Raw genomic sequence first — 24,329 nt, 5'->3', positions numbered from 1 at the left:
CATTAAACATATTTCTCTTACCACGTGGACTATGTGGGGAGAGAAGAGACACCAAGATCCAAGGTGATGAAGGAGAAGATGGTGATTATGTTATATACATATAGACACCTACGCTTTGGTAAGGCACAGGATGCAGGGGCCACCCAGATTTATTTTGTATTCCTAGCTAAGAGGGTCACAGATGTAGTTCATTTATTATTAATAGTATTTGAAAGAGTGAACTGGCACGGGGTAATTGGAGTCTGCTATTATTGATAAAGAGACCTAATTAAGAATTGAAAATCATCATTTTCTCAATTATGATGCTATATAATAATCACCTGAAAAGGGAAGAGAAACAAACTCTGTTGGGGTTGGGGGTGGTAGTTTCAACAAAAAGCACTCGTTGCCCACAGAACCTGACAACTGTTATGTGCAACTCACAAGAATGAGCAAGCTCACGAACTCGGGGAACCTACAGCAGCGCAAGTGGCCGCCTTGAGCACCTTGGTAGACTCAAAAAATATTTTTTAAAAATGAAACCTAACAGCGCACTTAAGAGCCAGAGTGAGGCATTTGATTTTTCTGATGTGGGCGTACTTGCAATGATACCCTCCGCCAATGTCAATTTCTCTTCTGTGGTACCCTGAGTTCCTAGCAACAAAGGGATGAATTGGCCACGAACGCGGGTTGGCTAATGAACGTAACCCTATGGCTGCGTTCGCTGTTATTTTGGCACTAATGTGGTCTAGTAACAGATGCAACTGCAATTTGTGACTCATTTGCTACCCCATTACTGCTTAATGAAATCTAACATATCACATTAACAATACGGATAAACACTCATTCTTGATATGTGGCATTTGGCTGTTTTCATTACCACTGTAATTAACACTTGAAATATTATTTCAATAAATATTTAAAGTACTTTAAAAATGGTCAGAGCAATCATGACGCAGATAGAAAACATAAAGCTAATGTGTGAACTCCAGACGTAAGAGTACCCTGGTCCCTGTAGCGATATCTGCAGGACACTGTCCATGGGAAGGGTTCAGGCACGATTTAGGCTCTACAGCATGCCAACCTAAAGTCTTCCTGAATTAGTTTGCACTCATTAAAAAGTTAAAAAAAAAAACAGATAAATTTACTTTTAATGCCGTGATTGGGAAATTAGATGAGAGCCATAATGTGGCACATTAGCATTTACTCTGGCTTTATTTTTGATCTTGGGAAGACGCACGGTGACGCCATTACATGAGATTTTAAACTCCAGTATAAAGCACACCTCAGGCCAGGCAGTCAAAATTAAAGAGGTTTTCAATTTTTATTTTTGTTAAGGAATATAGAGAGGCATGTTATATATAATATGTCCCCGTGGCATAATTTTTTAAAAGACACATTAATTTTAACTTAGAAGCAATATATGTCTGCACTGACCTAATAAAACAGCACAATGAAATAACATTGTAATATGTAACCAAGGAGATGCTAAAATCTTAACTACTTTTATGGAGAGGTAAAATATCACATGTGAGGCCTTCCACGGAGAAAAGAGAATGGTAAAGTATCATATATAACATTAAGTACCTCTGATCCAAAACATTGTTCTCTGAAAGGATAAAAACACCACAAATTCTATCAACAATGAAGGGCACAGACTTTGGATCAGATTAATCATTTGGAGTTTATGTGATCAATTTTTACAGATATTGACTTTTCAGTGTTTACCTTGAACATGTTAAAGTAGTGGGTGCATAGTTAAATACCATCTGTAGTGAAATGTTCAAAACATTTGTTCCTTTTGATAAGAATGCAAATCTGGAGAGTACTGTTGTATCAACATATAACAGCCGACGTCTGACACGGTGAATTATCACAGCTGGAATTAAATTGTTTCTGAACAGCTGCTGCCAGCACAGCTTTCATCAATGTTTGATTCAAATGTAGAGGAAAAAAAAAATCCCCCCGAATGAAACATCATGTTGTCCTTACAGATGGGGTTTGCACTCATTATCCCAAACACCCAGCAGCCAGTGCCAAACAGTATTCCTGCATCTAAGCTGTCTTCCGGTTGGAGGCATGATGCTCACTGGAAAATGATTAATCTACAAAGACCCTTACTTCTCGAGTCTGCACTTAGGCTAATAATTTTGAGACATTAATTTCTTTCATATCACTTGCTCGTCTGTACCAAGATCATTTGCAAAGCCATTATTATTTTCAATCTCTGGGGTCAAGCTAGTTCACTCTCCTATATCTGAATGTATTTGGAAAAATGAAGACTTTTTATTGCCCGAGCCACAGAGGAACTGCTCCATTTGGACTGATTTCATACTTCTGTTTGTTCTTGTTTGAAAATTTTAAATCTCACACAATCTACCCTTTTAGGAAAACCTTTGATTGAGCTAATCAAGGATCTTGGGTGTTTTTCGGGAGGCATGCCAATGAGATCAGACAAAGGTGGGAAGTCATATGTAAGAAATACAGTAGAAACAGCAAAAAGACAATGCTTATCCCACGTATACTTGCACACCATCACAAAGCAGGAGTTAATATGGCACTGGACACAGAGCCCATAACCCAGAATTCCTTGCTACAATCATATCATGTACCAAGTCTATTCACTGAGTCAGACACTCAATAATTTCTTATTGGATCTCTACTATCATGGGCATTGCGCTAGGGGGTGGGGTTCTAACAACAAAGCACTCACTGTAGGCTATTCTAGAAGCCATAACACTGTTGGTCATAGTTCCCTAAGCTGTGATGATCAAGGAAGTTAACCTTAGAGAGCTAGGAAGCAAAACACTTTCTAGTAAGGTTTCCAAAATACCCAGCTATCTGCTTAGACATCCAGCACAGAGAGACAGAGGGGGGGTGGGGATGGGGGAGATAGAGAGAGAGAGAGAGAGAGAGAGAGAGAGAGAGCACTAACTTTCTATTACACATTTATAATTGCTTGCGTATGGACTTTTTTTTCCATCAAGAGATTCACTTATAAGCTTTGAAATGTTAACAACAGCCTGTGGACAGTGATAAAGTCTTGTCAGGTTAGTTTCTTTTCCAATAGGCTTTTCCTGTTTTCCTCCAAAGTTGTTACCTTGTGCCACAGGAGAGAAAGAGAGAGAAATTCAATATCTTGCTTTTCCCTTCAAGCCTATTACATTATCTATACAACACAAAAAAACAGGAACAGACGCAAGAAGACAGACACCCACCTCACTGGCAGCAAAGAAGGCGTTGTTTGCCTCGGCCATGTTCATGTAGTTATTATTTCCCAACTGGAAGAAAGAAACATTGATTTATGTTAATGGAAGGCAGAGTAAAACCTGGAGTTGTTTAGTTAATACTCAGGAGTGATTGGGAAAGAAGGCAAAGATAATAGGGTGCAAGGGCTAACCTGGGAATGAGAAACTATAACACTAGGCAGCCCCATCTGCAGCTACAGCATGGAGTTACACCGTCAATAATTCTAGAACATAGTTCTGTTTCTCCCCAGGACTGGTAGTGAAAGGAAACAGTTACAACCATTTGGCTGTCTGGTCACTAGTGTGATGTTTATTCAACTGGCCTTTGTCAGAGGCTGGAAGAAAAGGAGTTCCCAAGAAAACTCTCTGGAAATGTTTTAAAGCATGCTGGGATTTCATAGTCTACTTCTCAAGAACAGGTGTCACAAGTGTGAGTGGGTTAAAAATGTGAATTAAAGAGAAGACAATTTAATTTCCAAGGCTCAGATTCTATTTTCTGGTGAATGGGGTGTGGCATGAATATAAATAAATAAGACTAAAGTATATTTCTAAGATCTCCAAGCAGAGCTTAGTGCCATATCTGCTCCATCAGAGCTGCTGAAAGCTGTGCTATTTAATCTCTCCATGTAACATTAAGTGCAAAGAGGGTTAGAAAATAAGCAGGATCCCATGAACACAGCAATTTTGATTTCATTCCCTAACACAATGGCCCATTCATATCATCACAAATAAGACTGTATCAGCATTTCAGATGTAAGCTCTTTACTTCTAGGGACCTGTTATCAAAATGTAAAACTTGGATTTGGGCAGAAATGTATTTTCAGGTTCAAATGGTCTGGGTCGGCACATTTCGTTGCTTTCAGCATTCTGCTATCAGACTGGCAATGTGGGAAGGCTCTGTGGGCATAATTATCTGGGGCTGTGTTATTTTCATGATGGTTAAATGGTAAGAGAATGTCCTTCTGTAGAGCGTTTCTATTCGTTTCCTCTCGCGCATCAAAAGAAGCACAGGTGTGGTCTCCAAGGGGTGAAATGTATATAGGTACTTTCTAATGTATATTAAAGCTAGCAATTACATTAAAGTAAAAGGTGTCATTTTTCCAAGAGATAAATCGGTAGATCAATGACTGGTTGGATGAATGGGTGGTTGGGTGGGTGAACAGATGGACAGTATTAGAAATAGGTACACAGATACCCAGATACAAATATAGACTGATATAGCCAATAAGGAGAAAGGAAATACAGATCTATGCAAACCCTAAATAACCCTCCTCTCCATAGCATTGATTTCTGGGGGCAGGGTGTCTTGATCCAACTCTCACCCTGTAGGAGGCAGGATTGACATGTTGACATGCTCCACTTTATCATGCCAGGGATCCAAGAGCTACGCAAGAGTTACAGGAAAAAAAAACTCTAATGGCTCCAGAGTGCCATTAAGGTCTATAGAGGCAACATCAACCCCCACATGGCACCTCAACAAACAAACAAACACATACACACACACACACACACACACACACACATAATCAGACACGCTCTCTCCCATCACTCTTATTCATTTGGGTGAATATCTCCCTAAGAATTCCTGGAAGGTGTACTCACTAGCCCTTAAAGACCTTTATCTGGCTTGTTTGAGGCATGTAGTTTCAAAAACATGCACAGGGCCATAAGTGCAGATACACACATACACTTAGACGCATTTCTCCATTCTTCTACAGTGTTAAAAGTATGTCAGAACAGAGCCCCATAGGCTTCTGTATTGCTTTTTTTTTCCCCATGTAACGTTCAGGCCTATAATCAAATATGACCTATATTTGAATCTATATATCCCATGCTCCAATCCACCCCCACCCCCACACACACACAGCTGCCTGACAGCCAGTATCACAACTTTAACATTATTTAAATGTCGGCTTTGTTGGGGAATTAGAAATCCATTTAAGGCAAAGAGCTCATTATCAGAGAGTATTTTTTTTTTAAGATTAAACTCACTTATTATCTAATAGCACCTAGAACAACAAAGGAAAATAAAATGGCCATTAAACCAAAGGCCTAAACAATTCAAAAAAAAAAAAATTAAGCTCAGAGTGAAGTAAGAACTGGGTTAGAAATCCTCTTCAGAACAGTTAGTATGCGAATGTAATTACTGAAGAAACTACAGCTAATCAGCTGTGAATTGTATCCATTAATTAGTATTTGCCCTGGAGAAATGAGAAAAATCAGTAACAACGCTGGCACCGCCACAGTGCTGATGAGCTGCAAGCGGGCCGAGCTGCGTTTAGTCAAGCAGGTGGCTCCAGCGGTCCACGTAATTTGAAAAGCTCTCACCTGGAGGGGGAGCTGGAGCAGGCAGAACATTCTGTGCATATCTCTTGTATCTGCGTAAGGCCTTAATTAATGGCTTTTAATTTGGAAGCACTTGGTGATCGGGAGGGAGCAGTTATAAATCATTTCAAGTAGAAGCAAGGGTTTCCCCTGTCTACCTGAGGTGGAAGATGCCCTGTTAAAAGGAGCCTTCAGGTATTGGCGGCTGAGTGGCAGGAGGTTGTTTGGCTTCTGCACACAAGGACATAGTTATACCACCAACAAAACCAATTCTTCCTCAGAAACCCACATTTCATTGGGCGCTGTGTATCCCTTACCTGCTAAACCCAGCCAATCTCGTAGCCAGATGGAAAGGCGTGCCATTTTGTCTTTGGTTACTTTTTCTCCCCCAATGCTCGCTTAATTTTCTTTCTTGTACATTTGGGTTTTCTTAGTTTGAGACACGGTGTGGCTGTGGAGCCCAGGCTCCCCTCAGAACACGTTCCTAAGCCTCCTAAGTCAGCCTCTTGAGTGCTCAGCCTCCCAGAGTGTGCTGCCATGTTTATTCCATGTTAAAACTTAGCCTATGAGCTCTGCTTCACTTGTGGGATGCTTACAAAATGAAAGACAGGATTCTGAGAGGGAAAGTTCTCCTCTGGGCTAGACTGTTAATAGAAGGACCAAAGAACATTTAACTTTGAGTTGTGTACAATTCAATTTAGTTTATGGTATAGGAGGTAGCAGCATTGGTGAAAGCATCCTTATTATACACACCCTCCAAGTCCAGGAGGGAGGGGCCTGAGCTGGGCTCCCCACTGCCATTCACTGAACTAACCATGCCTGGCATTTGTTGAAAGGAATGCAAGGTGATCCCACTCAAACTCAGGTGACCCAGAATCACCCCTGCTACCCAAGGTCATCTGTCAAATATTTGAATGATGATTAATAAATGAGTGCAGCTCAGGGAAGTCTTCTGTAAATACCTCTTCATTTCATCCCCCAAAGTGGGACTAAATGCAAGCCATTTTTCTCAACAGACAACAGTAAAGAATTATTATCATAGGCATTTGTTCTGGTCAGCAGACTGAGGGGTCCAGGCACCATGCTGCCCACCCTGGAGGATTTGAGCACACATAGCTGGCATCCCCCAGTCTCATGCTGCCTCTCTCACATGCCAGGACCCACATACACTCTACTTGTTCACTTGGTAATGGGTTCAGGTTTTAACCTTTATTGTTAACTCTGTTATTCCAAGCTGGAGGCTAACTGGGAAAGGCTTTCTGGATGACCCTCAACGCCTTCTATGAATCTACGGGCTCTGTGATCTCTCAGTCTGTTTCATCTACAAATAACTATATCTCACCTGTTTAAGGCACTGTGCTAGGTCTGGAGACACAACAAAAATCAGGATACCATGAACTCTTTTTTTTTAATGGAGGCTATGGATACATTCCCTACCTTCCAGCCCACACCAATGAAAAGAGAGAGAGCGAGAAAAGCCTGTGGATCTTCCTGCTGTTTCTGTTTACCTCACAATAACTAAACTCTTTGGGAAGCCTTATTGGAAGAAAACACTGGCTCCTCCTCCCCCTCTTCTTCCTCCTCCTTCTCCTTTGCCTCTTTTCCTCCTCTTCTTCCTTCTTCTTTTCCTGGATCATTCATATAAAAGCTAATCATAATCTTGCTCTGTAGCAAAAGCTACACATTTTTTAAAATCAGCTGATTTCTTTCTCATTTTTCCACTGATAAGCTCCAGTGACGTTCCTCCAAAGCAAGACCCCTCTCAGTCACGTCTTTAGGCATTCTCATTCTCAAGACTCAAAGCAAGACATGCTGAACAGACAAGATGCCCGAGGGAAGGCACGCCCATTACTCTCTGTTACTGGGAGAGACTCATGGAAACATCATCCAAGAAAACGTCTCATTCACAAAGGCTCAAGGAGCTCACACGTGGGGCTTCTAACCCCACTTCCACGAGGAGCATAGTGATAACAGGAGTTTATCCACGGTGACAAACTCCAACAGATGCCATTCCCAAAGATACCACTGTAAAGGAGAACCATATCACTCTGCACGTGGATCCTTAGTGGGCCACAAAAGAACATCTCTACTGTATCAGAGTCAAAGCTGCTCTTGCGGCATGGTGAGCAATTATGGCTTCAGCAAACATAATTTAAGAAGGACATCAATTAAAAAGGAGCAGCAGTGGGACTTCATAGAAGTGCATCAAAGAACATCATTTCCATGGTTCATGTGACCGTGTGAAGTGCCACAGTAAATTAATGCAGATTGGAAAGTCTGGCTCAGCTAGCAACGGGCTTGGGACAAAGTAGAACAGCAAAGACAAAACCCTGTCTGTAAGCACAAGGCAGTTACTTGGTCTTGGCCAGTCCACAGCATCATCTCCACTCAAACTATTGTAACACCCATGTGAAGAATTGTATAGCCTTCTTACAAAGCAGCATTAATAATAGGATCTCAAACAGCTAAACAGTACAAGTGTATAAATGGTACAAATTCTTCTCTTTCCCCATTAAATTTGTTAGCAGACACTAGCCAATTTGATGCCTCGCCCAGATATTTGTCAAGTTGCTTACATAATGCCATTCTAAACAACATGTACCAAGCCTGGTCATGTGATAAAGAAGGTAGCAGGTAAAGTGGACTCGCCCTTGATGGCTATTAAGTAAACCCTTGGCCATGATAGGGAGGTATCAAGCCACAATTTCACTGAACATCAGAAGCCCACAGGGAAACAAGACTGACATGACAAACAGTGGGAGCACCCTACTAAGAAACAAAGGTTGGCGGGAGCACAGAGATCGTCTATGCTGTCACCAAAGCATAGGGGACCCAACAGGACTCTGGAAGGAAAGCTACAGGAATGGAATCCATCGTGATTTGACTTGACCACAGTGTAAAAGTGGTGTGCAATGTATAGACACTCCATACCCCTAGGGTTTTAAATTCTGATCGCAGGCACGTGATAGGCAATAGGATCTACTCCTGCAGAGCTGGACAGGACAGTAGCAGCAGGCTACTCTTCCTTGTCAGCAGCAGTCTTGTTCCCTGTCAGCCATGTGAGCAGGATGAAAGGTAAATGAAACTCCATGGCGTGCTTCACTTCCAGTGCATTTTTGAATACTATCTATATTTTCTTCTCACTGGGTCTACAAAGTGCCTATATAGGCACGCACATCAATACTCCATTATCACGTGGGCTTTCTGTGGCTGACTAGCCCCAACTGTCAATAAGGTAGATCCGTAAGCATCCTTGCCCGTGACTAAAGTACCTGACAGAATAACTTGAGGGAGGAGAGATCTATTTTGGCTCCTGGTTTCAGATCACGAAGATTGACATGGAGGAGCTGATCAGATCAGCTTATCGTGGCCCAGAAACACAGCCAAGGGAGACTCAGGAAGCAGCCATGGACAGGGGCCTCCCCCTAGGGTCCTGCTTCCTCCTGCTAGCCCCCACCTCCTAAAAGTACCCAGGCCCTTCAAGGTAAACAGCCTACAGTGGGAACCAAGCATGTAAAATATGAGCATATTATAATTATATCGATTTACATATATTTAAATTATATTTATTAAATATATATAATTATATATATTTGTTATATATAATTATAATACATCCTATTCAAAGCATAAAAGCATTTGTAATATGCTGGCTAATCTGGGATGTTTGGTAGGCTTGGTGTCTTAATTGCATTTTCAATTTAGGATATTTTCAATATAGGATATTCAAATTGTGATTTATTTTTAAACTATGTTATTTTCAACACACGGTTTATCAGCCAAGAGGATCTAAATACATGTGTGTGTATATATGAATGTTGTGTGTATACATATACACACATATGATGCTGCTAATTAAGCATATACAAGTATATGTACATATATGCAGAGAATTACACACATATGCATTATTACACACACACACACACACACACACACACACACATGTCCCTTTTGACAAGCTAAAATTGCCCCGATGTTTTCTTCTGAACACCCAAAAGCATGAGAACTCACACTCAACACTCAAACTTGGATGTTAGCAGACATTTCAACATACATTCAATGCTGAACCCCGTTTGCTCCCCTAAGCCTGCCCTATGCAGTCTTTCCCATTACCTTCAATGGGGACCTGCCTTAGGACAAGTCATTCTTGAATCTGTGTTTTTCCTCCTTTCTCACATTAAATTATCCAAAGGAGATCCTGTTGGCTCATCCTTCTAGTTAACCTCAAGCAGATCACCTGTGTCAGGTCCTATGCCCACCTCCCCAGGACCCAGCCCTGCCTAAGCCTTTTGGCTGCAGGAGCCTCCTAGCAGGTTACCACCACTCTACCAAACTTTTACCAGACTATCCATAACACTGCCATAGAGGCCTTTGTCACCAACTTTCCAGTGGCTTCCCACTGACTCAGGAAAGGGGACATCTGCTTGCAATGGTCCTTCCTTCCTTCCTGGCATCATGGCAACATTCCCATTGCTCAGATTACTACATCCTGATGGTGTACTTGCTGTCCCAACAACACCCAAGACCCATGCTTACCTCAGGGCCTTTGCACTGGCTTGGTTCTTCCATCGGAATTGTTGTTCTTCCAAATGCCCCCTTGGCTTATACATCCCCTCCTTCTGCGTCTTCCCTGGATGCCACATGTCTAGTGACAATCACATTTCTCTACTGCCCCATCTCCAACACTCTCTGTCCTTCTCTTTCTATTCTACCTTTTCCATTCACACTTTCAATATCACATAATTCAGTCATTATTTTCATCCTGTTACTAGAATATAAATTCAGTGAGGGGAACATTGTGTCTACTTGCTACACAGAAGCCCTGCTGGGACAAAGAGACTGGGAAATGGTAGATGCTCAAAAGCTCTGTTCTGAATGAACCAATGAACCGGAAGTGAAATGCCAAATCATTCTTCAAGCCCCTTGGACAACAGTATCAGCTCCTGAAATCCAAAGGACAAGAAAAAGGACCCACTGCCACTCTTGTCCCCACACAACATCTACAGCATAAAAAAGAAGAAAGAGGGAAACAAAACAATCATTCCAAGAAGGAGCCCTCTACACTCCAGAGACACTTATGTGGACAAACACTGTTCCTGGAAAGGCACTACAGAATGATCTGCAGCCCAGGACTGTCGCCATGCTTAGCAACAACCCGGTGTATCTCCAAGCAATTAACAGGGAGGATTTAGAGCATTCCCAGTGCAAAGCACTGCTGCACACCTGTTGGCACAGAGGTGAGATCAGGGTTATCCTTGACCTGACCATTACAAGGTGTCCCACTGTGCCCCAGTGTATGGATAGTTACCATGGCCACTATAAACAAAAGATCCATATGAGAGATGCAGAGGTCTAGAAAGGTAGGGTGGGCTGCTGGGGATGGAACTATTGGTGGCAAAATACGGACTGGTGTGACTAGATGCACTGGTGGGCAGAATGCTGGCAGAAGACAACCAATCAGGTGGTGTCAAAGGGGAAAGGCTTCACGTATTCAGTGTAACCGCTGATTTTTTTTCCAATTTGAAATATTTTAGTTTAAAGAAGTGATCTTTAGTCTGAACCAGAGCTATTCAAAGTGTATGGCCAAGGACTAAAGACTCATTCAATGCTTGTTCAAGCATGCACATAACCTGACCCTACCATGTCTGACTGCATCAGATTGTAAGGTTGTGGGGCTCTAGTTTAATGTTCTAGGTTTTTCTCAGGGACTGTACAGCATGTCAGTATCCATCCAGTTCATTTTAGACTAACATCTTGAGTATTTAAAAAAAGAACCCCCTTTCTCTCCCTCTACACATTTTGGGTTTTGTTTTAACATGGGATACCAATATGTAGTAGAGGCTGGCCCCAATTTGGCTATCCTCCTGCCTTAAAAGATTCCTGAAGTGGGCACAGAGGCATGCCTCGCCGTGCTGGGTTTGAATGAGTTTTCCAAGCCTCTAGAATGAACTAAAGTAAACACTGGGATCCCATATTGTTTCATGGTTGGCAACAATGCAGGCATCTCAGAGGTTTGTTATCTCTCCCTCACACCTGCAGGGAAAGGGCAGTCTGTGAAGAGGCTACCTACCCAACTCTCTCACTCTCACCACCAGGATGACCAGACACATCCTCAGCTCTATCAAGAAAGGGATGCACGCTTCAGTATCTCAGAGTGTTAGCAAGTGGTGTGGCCACACAAGCAACAACAAAACTTAAAGACATGGGCACTCTTCAAACACAGAGGCCTTTGGACTCTCGTGATCTGAATGTGTTTGAGTTTGTGAGTCATCTGGACAAGTTACTAGTGACGGGGAAAAAGGACACTCCTTTAATACAAAACTTGTGTACACACACACACACACACAAACACATGAGTAAAAAGATGAAGGTTTCAGCATCATGGAAGTTTTGAGCCCAAGTGGAGTAATCATTGGCCTGGCCAACACACACTCACCAGTATTTCCAGAACAGAAGAATGGGAGACTAGTGTCTTTAAGCACACTACAATGAAAATGTCAACAGTAATACAACACTGTGTGAGCTTCCCATAGCCCATCTATGTGCTTCCCACACTGCTGAGTTAGTAGGAATGGATGCCAGTTAGTAGGACTTATTTGGGGGAATGTCTTACCTCTTTGTAGAGGATGAGAAAGAGGTGGGACTGTTGCTCTCACAGGGATAAACAGTGTGGTTGAGATGATGGGCAAGAAAAAAAGCCTCAATGTAAGGACCAAGTCAGGTGACAGTCAACAAAGAGAGGAAAGAAAGTCACAAAGACATAGCCACTTCAGAAAACAAGTCCTGAACTTGGGAGGGGGACAGGTAGTACAATGAAGGGATGAGTAGGGTTGGCAAAGCTGTGGACCTCACCCTGCACAGGGCTTCTTTAAAGATCAAAATAGTGACGTGAGCAAGGAGCAGGCAGGGGCCATGAAGGCCAACCTTGGTGTCCTTAGATGTATTCAAATGGGAGGTCTCAGAAAGATTCTGTGGGGGCGAGGATGCTACCTCCCTGCAAATGCATATACATACATATACATATACATATCAGATCGTTGACGATCTGATATATATATATATATATATATATATATATATATATATATATATATATCAGCGATCTGAGGCACACAAAAGTAATCTGAAAGATACTGCGCACACACTGGGGACATGGCTCAACGGGATGCATCTTTCTACTGAAACCAAAGGCCTAGATTCCATTCCTATCACTCCAAGGCAAAACAAAAGCACAACAGGAGATCTCCAAGGATGGCCTGAGGGTCCACACATGTCAACAGTGGACACAGACGCGTGGCAGTGTCAGGGAGAGTGAAAGCGAAGACACTTTCCCACAAGACTGTGGGACACCTAACTCGCCAGCAAGAAAGACACCACAATAGGATCCTTCTGCACACGTTTATTGGGCTGCGCATTGACTGTGTAGGCGAAAAAAACTCCGAGCCCTGGGCCTCACACTCTTATATACTATCAGTTCCCATCCACTCACAGCAGGCCACATCACCTCACCAGGTACGCAGCTTCAGCTAATCAGGGCAGCAGGGGCATACCTCCACCAAAATGGCTTCGCCAGTAACCTGGTACACCAGTGCAGCTCTCACGATGTTTGTGGCTTATATGAGGAAGTCAGGTGCAAGTCATACGACTTAGCTGCAGTCCCTGGCGCCTTTGGGACTGCCGCCACACCCGCTCCCCACACAAGACTGTCTGGATCCTGGTTGGGCCCACTGAACTAGCTAAGGGATGAAGTCCCAGATCCTGTCGAACTCCAGGCAACTGGCTACATATGCCTTCCATGTACTCCAGTCTTCTTATAACATTGAGATAAGAGGCCACTCTGCCCTGTGAGGCATCGAGAATTAAAAAGGGCTACTGCACAAAATGTCATCTTTCGTAACCACTTTCTTTTCCACTCAGCCAGTGGAAAAGCCAAAAGATGGATCAAGACTGATTCCTGTGGTCCCTCTGACGGCACAGGAGAATTGACTACTTAAAAACTCCAGTGGTAAGCTGGGGAGATGGCTTCTCAGGAAAGTTCTTGGCACTTGAGCTCAGGCAGAAGGATCTCAGTTCTGATATCTGGGTGGGAAGCATGGAAGAGTGAGGCAGGCAAGGCAAGCCACCCGATCCCCAGAGCAAGCGAACTGGCCAGGCTAGCGAGAAGAGTCCCAGCTTCAGCAAGAAACTCTGCTCCACTATAACCTGGGGAAGAAATCCAACATCAACTCCAAGTCTCCACATATGCCCTACCGAGTACACACACACACATGCACCTAGAGACATACATCTCACACACACACACACACACCAAACAGACAAACAAACAAATGAACGAACAAAAACACAATTAAACATGGTTTTCTGTGATATGCAGATCAAAATGCAAGTTCCTTTCCAGAGTAACAAGTTGCTACTGCCTGAGCGCCCCCTGAACAACTCCTTAGAAGGGTATTCTTGCAACCAGGCTATGGGCACATTCATATATTCAGTCTCTCTCTCTCTCTCTCTCTCTCTCTCTCTCTCTCTCTCTCTCTCTCTCTCTCTCTCTCTCTCTCTCTCTCTCTCTCCCTGTGTATGTCTGTGTCTGTGTCCAAGTCCCTTCCCTGAACCATTGCACCAGTTGCTCCTGGCCCTGATGACTCTTCCCTTTACTTGATGTTAAGTCTCTGTCCTCTGTTCAATCCTTAGAGAGACCTCCTCGGATCAAATACTGAAGTCACATCCACCCTGCACATCCACCTTCCTACCCTTTCCGTGGCTCTGCCTTCTCTTTTGTCATGGTCAAACCACTCATCACAAACTGATTTTCTTACACTAACGTTTGTTACTGTCCCACCCTCTCATACCACTGGAGAGTCTGTGTTGACAAGGGAATCCTCTGGCTCTGTGATGTTTCTTTTCACCAAAGGATGATGTCTGGTCCACAACATGTGCTCCACATACGTGTAGAGTAGATGAACAAATTGGCAACCTAGATCTCAGTTCAAATCTCAATTGTGCCATTTCAAGCTAGGCCTGTTTCCTTTCTGATCTTCTCATTTCTGGAGAAGAAATGACAGAAGTCTGTGGAAAGGGTCAGTGTAAGGCAAAGCAGGCCAATGCCAAGCCACCAACCAAGGATCCCAGGCAGACAGAGCCATCAAGGGGGAGAAACCTGAGAACCAAGGAACACAATAACCTGGGTAAAAATGAGGTCTCATTGATGTATTTTACATAATATTAGCTGCCCATTATATAAGAAGAAGCAACAGGCACTGTGTTAAAAATATGTTCTGATTTCTGCCCAAGACTCCACTAATGGGAAAACCAGATACAGCTCTGGTGGGAACAACACTGGATATGTATGAAAGAACTCTCACTAGCATGCCAGGGGGGTTCTGAGAAGAATCACTTGAATGAAGTCTTGAGCGGCTTGTAGAAACTTTCCGGGGATGGAAGAGCATGCTGGGAAAGAAAGCTATTGAGCAAAGGCCCGGTGTCATGGTAGGCGGGGTAGGTCAAGAAATGTGAACACAGCATTCCTGATGGAAGAAGCCCTGGTACAGGAGCCTGCATACATGCACTATTGTGGAAGGCTTAGCCTCAACATGGATATTAGGAGACATGCACATGTCTGTAGGTGGAAAAAGCCTGAACATAGAAAGATTTGCCCACGACAGAAAAGGAAACATAGACTGCTATTTCTAGATGATAGAAATATTGTGTCAGATGTAGCCTCAACATTCGGGAGGCTAAGGCTGGAGGGCTTGCTAGTTCAAACCTAGCCTGGGCTATGTAGCAAGATCCTATCTCAAATGACAAGGACAGAATTCATAATGCTTAGCCTGTGCATCTTCCATGTCATTTGGCAAATGAAAAGCCATCACATGGTGACAGCAGAAAACAGAAGAAACATGTGTGATCAGATTTGGGGTTTGTTAGGACCACTGAAATTACAGCAAACACACCATTAGTCCTGAAGGGAAAGGGGGCTACTTGGTCTCATGTTGCTTCAAGAACCAGGACGATTCCCCCACCGGTTTGTTCAAGAGATGTGAAGTTTACACCCAAGCTTCTAATAACAGCAGAACCCTTGGATTGAGAAAGGACTATGACCTATGATAAACATGGCATCACTTTGAGGAAAAAAACAAAAACAAAAACAAAAAACAAAACCTTAGCTGCCATCTACCATGGGCACTTTACTATAAATTAGTTTTCAATAAATAGTCCACTGATGGTGATTGCATTGTCACTGAGGATGCTCAAAAAACAAGTCCTATCATGATACCCTCCCACTCCTGACTGGACTGACTCCTCCTTCAAGCTCCAAGGCAACCTGTGCTTCACTCTGCACCATGTTAAAGCAATCTATTGAAATGATAGTCTATCTGTTGGAATCTGTTCAGGCGGAGGCCAAGCCCACTGGAACCTGGCTCACAGGAAGTCCTCAACTGATAATACCCCAGCCGTGGAGGGGTTAGGGATGTGCTATTAAACCACTTACTATTTTTCCTTTTCATCAAATGATGAGTATGAGTCGGTCCACATGAGTCGGTCAAAGTCAGATGAACCACCACTATTATGACTTAACAAAGACTTAAAACAAGGTAGAAATGACAAGTCGCGGAAGATAAAAACCCAAGTTACTTCCCTTGTACTGTCAGAACTTGTAGTTTTTCCTGAGTCAATGATTAAGGACCCCATAGAATTTCTAAAAAGAAACAGAAGTCTCTAAAGGCATATTTACACCAAGGACTCTTAGCAAGTATCTGAGGCATTACTTCCTGTAGGATATGAAGTTTCTCATTATAAAAAGAAATAACAAACTCAGTCAAAGGAACCCCTGTATTTTTAAATAAACAGCTTTTGGCTGGTTACAAAATGTCTTCAGTTCAGTAACTCAACTCTCCTAACCAATGGGAAAAACATCTGTTCTGTAATCTCAATCAATCTTTCTAATTATGATTTAGTATGAGTGCCAGGAAATCATCCATGGCTTCCTATATGGTCTCCTGTCTTTGAGCTCTAAAGTTTACATATGATGGTTCTGTAACCATCATAGGTTCAGGCTCCTGAACAATCACCACATAGATGTATAGACAAATTATGCATGCAAGTATACATTAGTGACTCTCCACCAGAAGAGTGATTATGTCTGGTGTTTTTACCTCGGTGAGGAACCTCAGTAGAACCATCATGTCCAGATCGAGAATGACTGAGAAACACAGACCCAGAGCCACCCAGACAGCAAGCATAAACAAAAGATTAAAAGTAAAGTATCACAAAGATAAATGCTACAGAACGATTACATCTACGCCATCTGAACACCAGTGTTCTTTTCAGAGTGGGTATCCGGCTGACTCTGAATATCTCTATTCATAAGATTATTGACCACCATCAAGGTAACTGTGTTTCAAATATGTTGCAATAAGTGGATTGTCAGCTATGGGCTTTCGGCTTATAAATATCCACCTGCTCTTATTTCCTTTCTGATGAGAATAAGTCAAGAAATGTTTTAAAGAGAGAGAAAGAAATAGAAATAGTTAACATGTTCTTCTAAGGCTAACATTTCCCAAGACGATCAATAAGGTCATAAATCCTTCATGTAACATTTTAAGTGACTCAATGTGTTTATTCTCCAGCCTTAATCACATCTGACAAACCAAAGACCTGAGACTTCCTTAACTGGGAAAACATCAATAACAAGCCCATAAGCATAGATAATATGGAATTATATGTAACCACTGACTCTCAGCAGGATTACACCAGGTCCAGAAATGTCTGTAATTCACAGCCATGACTTCTGAAAGCCAGGCTTACATACTCACTGAGAAATTTTCAGATGCTGAGAAAGTGCAGGTACCACTCCCGACAGAGAGAGAACAGACCAGGGTTTCACCGAATACATGAAAGGCCCCTTTGCACACACAGCAAGAAGGCCTCAGACCCAGACATTGTCCTATGGTTTTATGGTGACTCAAATCCTGGAAGGACAACTTTGGACCAGATGGCTGATGGGATAGCCCATCTTATCACTTCTCTCTATTTGATCAGTGATGTGTGTTTGTCTAAAACCTTCTAGAGGAGAGGGCTCACGTGAGACAATAAATCTATTTCTGATGTGGTCTTAGGGCAGATGAGGGCAATCACATTCCCCTCAACCAATCAGTCTCAAATCTTATATTTATTTTTTTTAAAGGTGGGCTTTTTGAAAAGTACTTTTGAGTATGAAGATAATCATTCCTTAAACATAACTAGAAAAATAAAATCTCTTCAAAGCAGGGCCACTGGCTTTCATCTTGAAGACAAATAATGAAATTCAGCCAAGCTGACCAATGTTAATCTGGTACACAGCTCAAATTTATTTCAGCATTTTGTATAAACAACCATGAAATTAAGTCTGACATAAAAGGCATTTTCTTCTTAGGGTCATAGGCACCACAGACTAATACATTCAAGATTACCTTCACATTTCCTTACAGGAACCCAAAAGTTGTGACTGCCCAAGAGTTTGGGAAGAGTTCTTTCTACGTCGCCTACCTGATTTACTCACTTCAGCAAAAACTCAACCCTATTGAGGTGACTTGGGTGGACAGGGGCAACTTGAAGAAGTGAGTCATGAGTGCCAACATGACCAAAAGGAAAAAAAAGCAGACGAGAAATGAGAAAACCAACTATAGATAGCTACAGGGAATGCTGCACCTGAGCTCAAGACTATGAAGACCACCTCAGAATAGTATCGATTATGGTGGCTACTCTGAAACACACTCAGGAGAAAATTCCTGCTTAGAAGTCAAAAGCAGCTCCTTGGCTCTTAAATAAAAGGCTAGTTCTTGCTTACAGCGACTCCTCTCTAAAGTACATAGGTAACACGTATTCCAAACAAAAAGCTATTTGTTTTATTGTGACTAGTGGAGATAGATAGACAGATAGGTATCGCACATAAGAAAAATTATTGCACATTCCATGGTGCTGGTTAATAAAGTCACCTATAAAATCACACTATAGAGGTCTTTGACCATAATAAAAACAAGTTAGAGGCATGATATTTTTAAGAACAGCAGCTGCCTTCCTATCAAGATTAATATTGAAAGTAAACCCCATCTAATGGGGCCCCTGGGATTGCTAACAGATTCCATGAGGGGTGTCCATCTGGCCCTGGCCATAAGCTGCTTCTACCACACACTCCGCTGCAAAAATACACCCTTGCTGATAACCATGTCCTGGGGCGATGCTGACTGTCCACAGCACTCCACTTGTATGTGTTAATGACTGTGCCAAGATTGAGGCTGAGGATCAAAGCACACAACTGAAAAGCTGGGTCAAACAGGTGTGCAACAGAGAGGCTCTCAACAAATGGCATCAGGGTTCTCCGTGGGCGACGACCCCTCTCGAGGTAAGAGGGCCGACATAAGAAGTCAAAGTTCTTCTTCAGCAGGCTGTGGGGAAAGCAGCGAGAGTTGAGCTTGCCCTCCTCCAGCTCGACTGTCACCTCCATACAGGTGTTTTTGGAAACTAGTGCTAATGAAACCTTCATGGTTCCATGAACTCACTTTTAGGTAAGATGTTAGCTGGTGTTAAAAGTCAAGCACAGCTGGGGTTTGTTTTGTCTGAAGAGTTCTTTTTATTTGTATGCACTTGCATGTAAGCTGTGTGTGTGCACACCCGTGTGCACACGGGCCTGCAAAGGCTAGGGAAGGCATTGGATCCAGTGGAGATAAAATGGCAGGAGGCAGTGAGCTGCTTCAGTGGGTGCTGGGAATCAAACTTTGGTCCTCTGGAAGCACAGCAGGGGCCTTGACTGCTGAGCCATTTCTCTAGCCTATGGACTTCTTTTTTTTTAATACAAACTGTTTTTGTTTCATCAAAGAAATGGGATTTAGTTCTTAGTCCAGGAACCTAAAGCTAGTCTTTTACATGGTCACATGGAACTATACACAGTGTGGCCCTGTGACGAAAATCAAGCAAGAAATCCTCAAACTAGCCTCAAGAAAGAAGATGGGAAGACCCAGTAATAACCTGGAGTTTCAGAAAGCAGCCACAGTTATCGAAGCAGAAAACTGCTTTTGACACTAAACCAAATGTAATGTATTTTCAAATAAAGCCCCAGGTTCATCAAGCTCTGCCGACTCCAGTCCCATACGAAGTCTCTCTTAGATGAGCTCTTTCCCACGAGTTCTCTTCCACTCAGAGTTAAGCAAGCACTCGTAAATATCTGCAGTATGCTAATATTATTTTGAATCATTCTGAAAGGGTTTGAATTACAGAAGTAAATGGTCACGATGTAAGAGCCAAGATTCAAAGCCATAGCCATAAACGATAACACATTTCATCCCTATTTTGCTTTTTTTGTTCTACGCCTTCTAAAATTAACACACCTACTGGCTCTATCACAAGAAAAAATATGTGTCTGCAGTGGATGTTCCCAGAAAGGATATCCTTAATCTCCACTGGCAGGAAGCATGCACATAAACACCAGTTCTGGAGACAAAAGCCAACAAGCAGATTTTACTGTCCCTCCATTTCCGCATTCTTACAATGCATAGGTTCTAAGGAGCTTGCTCCAGTGACAATACAATGGGAGCCAAGGAGGATAGCTGCTGACTTCCAAGAGTTGCAACCCAGTCAATAAAGAGAATTCAGGCAGGAATGAGTGAGTAACTTCACCTGTGAAGAGCGCCATGAAGTTAGGGTGGAGAGTGAAACAGAATGGCCAAGAACAAGGCAACAGAAGACTACATGATGGAGCCTGAGGTTGAGGGGCAGGTAATGGGGTACAGGGTGAAATGAGGGAAGATCAGAGTCTTCTTAGAGGATCACCTTTGCTTGGGACCTAACTAGGACTTGAGAGCAGGGGAGGGGAAGGGACTGAAAGTGAGACTTCTAGGTTTGGGGCTCCAAAAATTGCATGTCAAAGCCATTCAACCAGACAGGAAACTGAACTGAGTCACCCTTTGGGGAGTGGGCAAAAAGGCAGGCGTACTTTAAACTGGTTAGAACTGTGGTGCTGAGAGATGTTTGCTCCTCATGGGAAAGTTTTAGATTCACTTTTCACATGAGAGTTTTCGCACGACCCATGGAGATAGGGGATCAATGACGCCTCAGACATAAATGGGGTTGAGTACTGGGATTTCCCAGGAGATCCTTTGTGAAGTCCAGTCAGTTGATAGCCTCATTGCTGAGGAGCTGAGGGAAGAATGACTAGGGAGGTGGAACAAAGCCTAAGCAGGTGGTATTTCTGCGACCAAGAGACACCAGAGAGACACAGGGAATGAACAGCCATGCTAAGTGCTGCTCTGAAGAACATGGAGACTGACATACACCTGCCAGACACCAGGATGTGAGGACACTACACAAGTGTGACTCTCAGGCGCCAAGGAGCAGAAACATTGGGGAAGCAGCTCTGACCACTGACTTCCAGACAGACACTGTGAGCACAGAACATATCCACACAAAACCAGACACACAGGAACTACGCAAATACTCAACTCTCGTTCTGATGGGACAGCAAGAGGGTCCCTTGTAGCAAAAGAAGTTAAGGAAAATATGAACTTCTACCACACAGCCCTGAGTCAGATAAGGAAAAAGACTATGAACGTTATATCCTTAGCCTATAAATTATGCCCCAGTAGGTGAAAACAAGCCAAAATTTTACAAAGGAAAATCACTAAGAGCAAATGGGCAAAGTAACTATTTTATGCTACAGTAGTTCTATCATCTGGAATCAATGAGTGGGATTGCTCACCAATGAGACAGGGTGTGACATGTAATGACATGATAACCTTGGTTTCTGGGAGCCAAACATACAGTGTGACTCCAAGTGTGTTCTGATGTATCAAAATATTCCTACCCCATTCAACCTTAAGTTACAGAAAATATGCAGCACAGTGGCTCACATCTGTAATCTCAGTACTCAGGAGGCTGAGGCAAGAGGATTCCCATGAGTTCAAGTCCAGCTTAGGCTTCACAGCAAATTTCAAACCAGCCTGGGTTAGTGTAAGATCCAGTCTCAAAACGAAAGAAAGATGTGGGAAATAAAATTGGCTGAGTCTCTTTCTCTGATTCATCTTGCAACCCTCTTCCACCAGCCATCTCTACAATGGGACTTTCCTTCCTACCTCATGGTCCTCTTCCCTATATTTCTCTATGCAATGATGTATTATCAGTGAGTTCCCCATGAGCTGCTCCTTAGAAATCCTATGGACACCTTCCCCTTGTATCTCTGTATCAAATAATGACCATTCTTCCTCTGACCCTTCCAATTATCTATGTTGTGAATAAATGTTTCCATCTGGAAGTAGTCACTCAGTGTTTCTGAAAAGCTCCCCACGCTCCCTTTCTTGACACGTATGCTGCTAACACATATGCTGTGCTTCATCTGCCAGCCACACTTGGCCAGTCTAAGTAACGTTCAATACACCAGGCTGCAAACCTTGGACACCTTATATCCACTAGACCCATACAGAGCTTGTTTATTTCAGGTTTTCTTTCTTTCTTTTTTTTTTTTTTTTTTTTTTGGCATGCTCCTCTCAAGCAACCCATTATTATCTTTTAGTTAACTCATCCAAACCACAGTGAACTGCTCTCTGTCATCCTACACATAAAGTCATTCCATTTTGCCAATGACACAAATACACTCTAGTCCTAGGGTTGGCTGGTGTTTGTTGGTTAGTTAGTTTGGTTCATTGAGACAGGTTTTCACTGTATAACCTAGGCTGCCCTTGAATTCCTAATTCTCTTGCTCCTGCATCCTGGGGGCTGAGATTATAAGCGTGTGCCACACCCATGGGTCTTCCATTCCTCTCTAAAGAACGTGACAATCCTACTTCACCTTCAGATTCTAGTTTCCCTTTTCCTGATCCACTGTAAGTGGAGCAATCTTTCCAGTTATCAATGAAATAACGTTTTATATGCCCTAAGAAATGGATACTACTGAAAAGCTCAAGAGAACATAAAACACTTGTATCCCAAATGTAACCACTCAATATTTTAACATTAACCTTCCCATCTGTGTGCCTCCCCAACCTCGCCTCCCCCCCCCACCCCCATCCCCCCTTCTTTTAACCTGCCCCCTCTCTACAATGTGGACAGTCTTAAAGATGCTTATAATCTCAAAGTCTTAAAATGTTTATACTCTCAGAGCAAACCTGGAATGGAAGTATAAACCCAGTATAAAGTTTTTCAGAACTCTTCTCCTCAGCACAGCCTTCTAGATGGCTATGGAACAACTGACTTAGTCTGCCTTCTGTAGCGTTAGCCTTTGTGGTCCTTCAAATATGCTTGGCCCAGGGAGTGGCACAATATTTAGGAGGTGTTGCCTTGTTGGAGGAAGTGTACCACTGTGGAAGTGGCTTTGAGACCCTCTTCCTAGAACTCTGCAAGAGTCTTCTCCTAGCTGCCTTTGGATCAAGATGTAAAACTTGCAGCTCCTTCTCCAGTACCATGTCTGCCTAGACCTCTGAACCTGTAAGCCAGCCCCAATTAAATGTTATCCTCTATAAGAGTTGACTTGGTCATGGTGTCTCTTCACAGCAATACAAACCCTAACTAAGACAACCTACCAAACTGGAGATCTGACCGTTCCCACCCCTGCACAGCCTATGGATCACAACTCCCTTCCTCACTGGGATGAATGTCTATTCACAGAGGACACAATGAGAGCTTCCTCTCCCCAATTCCTCTCATTTATTATCAACCTTGTTACCTTTGCTCCAGGGCCTGCCTGCCTGCCTTCCTGCCTGCCTGCCTGCCTTCCTTCCTTCCTTCCTTCCTTCCTTCCTTCCTTCCTTCCTTCCTTCCTTCCTTCCTTCCTTCTGACTGTGTAATACTCGGCTCTCTTTCCCACATCTCAGGTTCTCCTCCAGCGATTGGCTTTTTTTTTTTTTTTTAAATCTCTGCTAGGTGGCCTGAGTGGCTCTCTGAGCAGTTAAACTCATGACATGCTCTCAATTTTGTGTTAAAAAGAGAGAGATTTTTTTTTTTACATTTAGATATGCAGTCAGAAAAGAACTTGATATGTGCTCTTTCTAACAAGTATTCACATTTATGAAGAGCTGATTGTCAGTGAATATGATCTTGCTTACGTTTTCCAGGGTTGTGACTTTGTATGTATTTGTGGAATTTTAGCCTGATCTGTTTGCCCCACCCACTGATAATAAAAGATGAATGTCTCTATGAAGTTGTACCTCTTTGTGTTGTCTTGTGATTTCACTATGACACACTGTGCACAAGGTATGGAGGTGCTAAGTACATCATGCACAATAGAAAGCTGACCCTGTGAGTGACTAGCAGTGTTACGCTCTTCCTTGGGAAAGAGAAGCAGAACATAAATACTTGGATTGGGTTTCACAGAGACCACACCCTGACAGGTTTCGATATCCCACTATAATTTTTCTGAAAGTTTTCTCACTTGTCCGGAAAGAAAGAGTCCCAGACCATGCAGCAAGCAGTGTTACGAGCTATGTACCATGCAACTACGAGCAGAGGCAAGATGCTGCCCCGTGAGGACTCCAATCAGAACGGCTGGTCCTTGCAGCCTGACTCAGTCAGTTGTTCCTGACCTAAGAAATCATATCTCTCAAAACGAATGAGCATGATGAATTTCAGTGTCAAATTATGGCATAGAGTTTGAGGGGATTCTTGATGGTGCTGTTATTGTGACTCTTGGAACTAGAGATAAATGTATTCCTCAAATTTCACTTTCATATAGAACCTACATTTTCATATCAATTCTGGAGCCTATGGACCAGCAGACAATCAAAAGGAAGCTATCCACCACCCACCCCTGCCCCT

At 42.9% G+C, this 24,329-nt stretch overlaps 1 protein-coding gene across 2 annotated transcripts in view; it reads right to left on the bottom strand.

Annotated features, from left to right (window-relative positions):
* Window positions 1-24,329, bottom strand: part of Tox3 (TOX high mobility group box family member 3) — a 100,144-nt gene that overhangs the window by 24,542 nt on the left and 51,273 nt on the right. For both annotated transcript variants that reach the window (XM_021170666.2, XM_021170667.3), the window contains exon 2: window positions 3,198-3,260. In XM_021170666.2, coding sequence (XP_021026325.1) covers window positions 3,198-3,260 — 63 coding nt within the window. The remainder of the gene's footprint in view (window positions 1-3,197; window positions 3,261-24,329) is intronic.

The sequence above is a fragment of the Mus caroli genome, unplaced genomic scaffold (assembly GCF_978045245.1).
Source record: "Mus caroli unplaced genomic scaffold, Mus_caroli_1 scaffold_10, whole genome shotgun sequence".
NCBI lineage: Eukaryota > Metazoa > Chordata > Mammalia > Rodentia > Muridae > Mus > Mus caroli.
The sequence above is the reverse complement of the archived record's forward strand: the minus strand, read 5'-3'. Positions and strand labels throughout refer to the sequence as shown.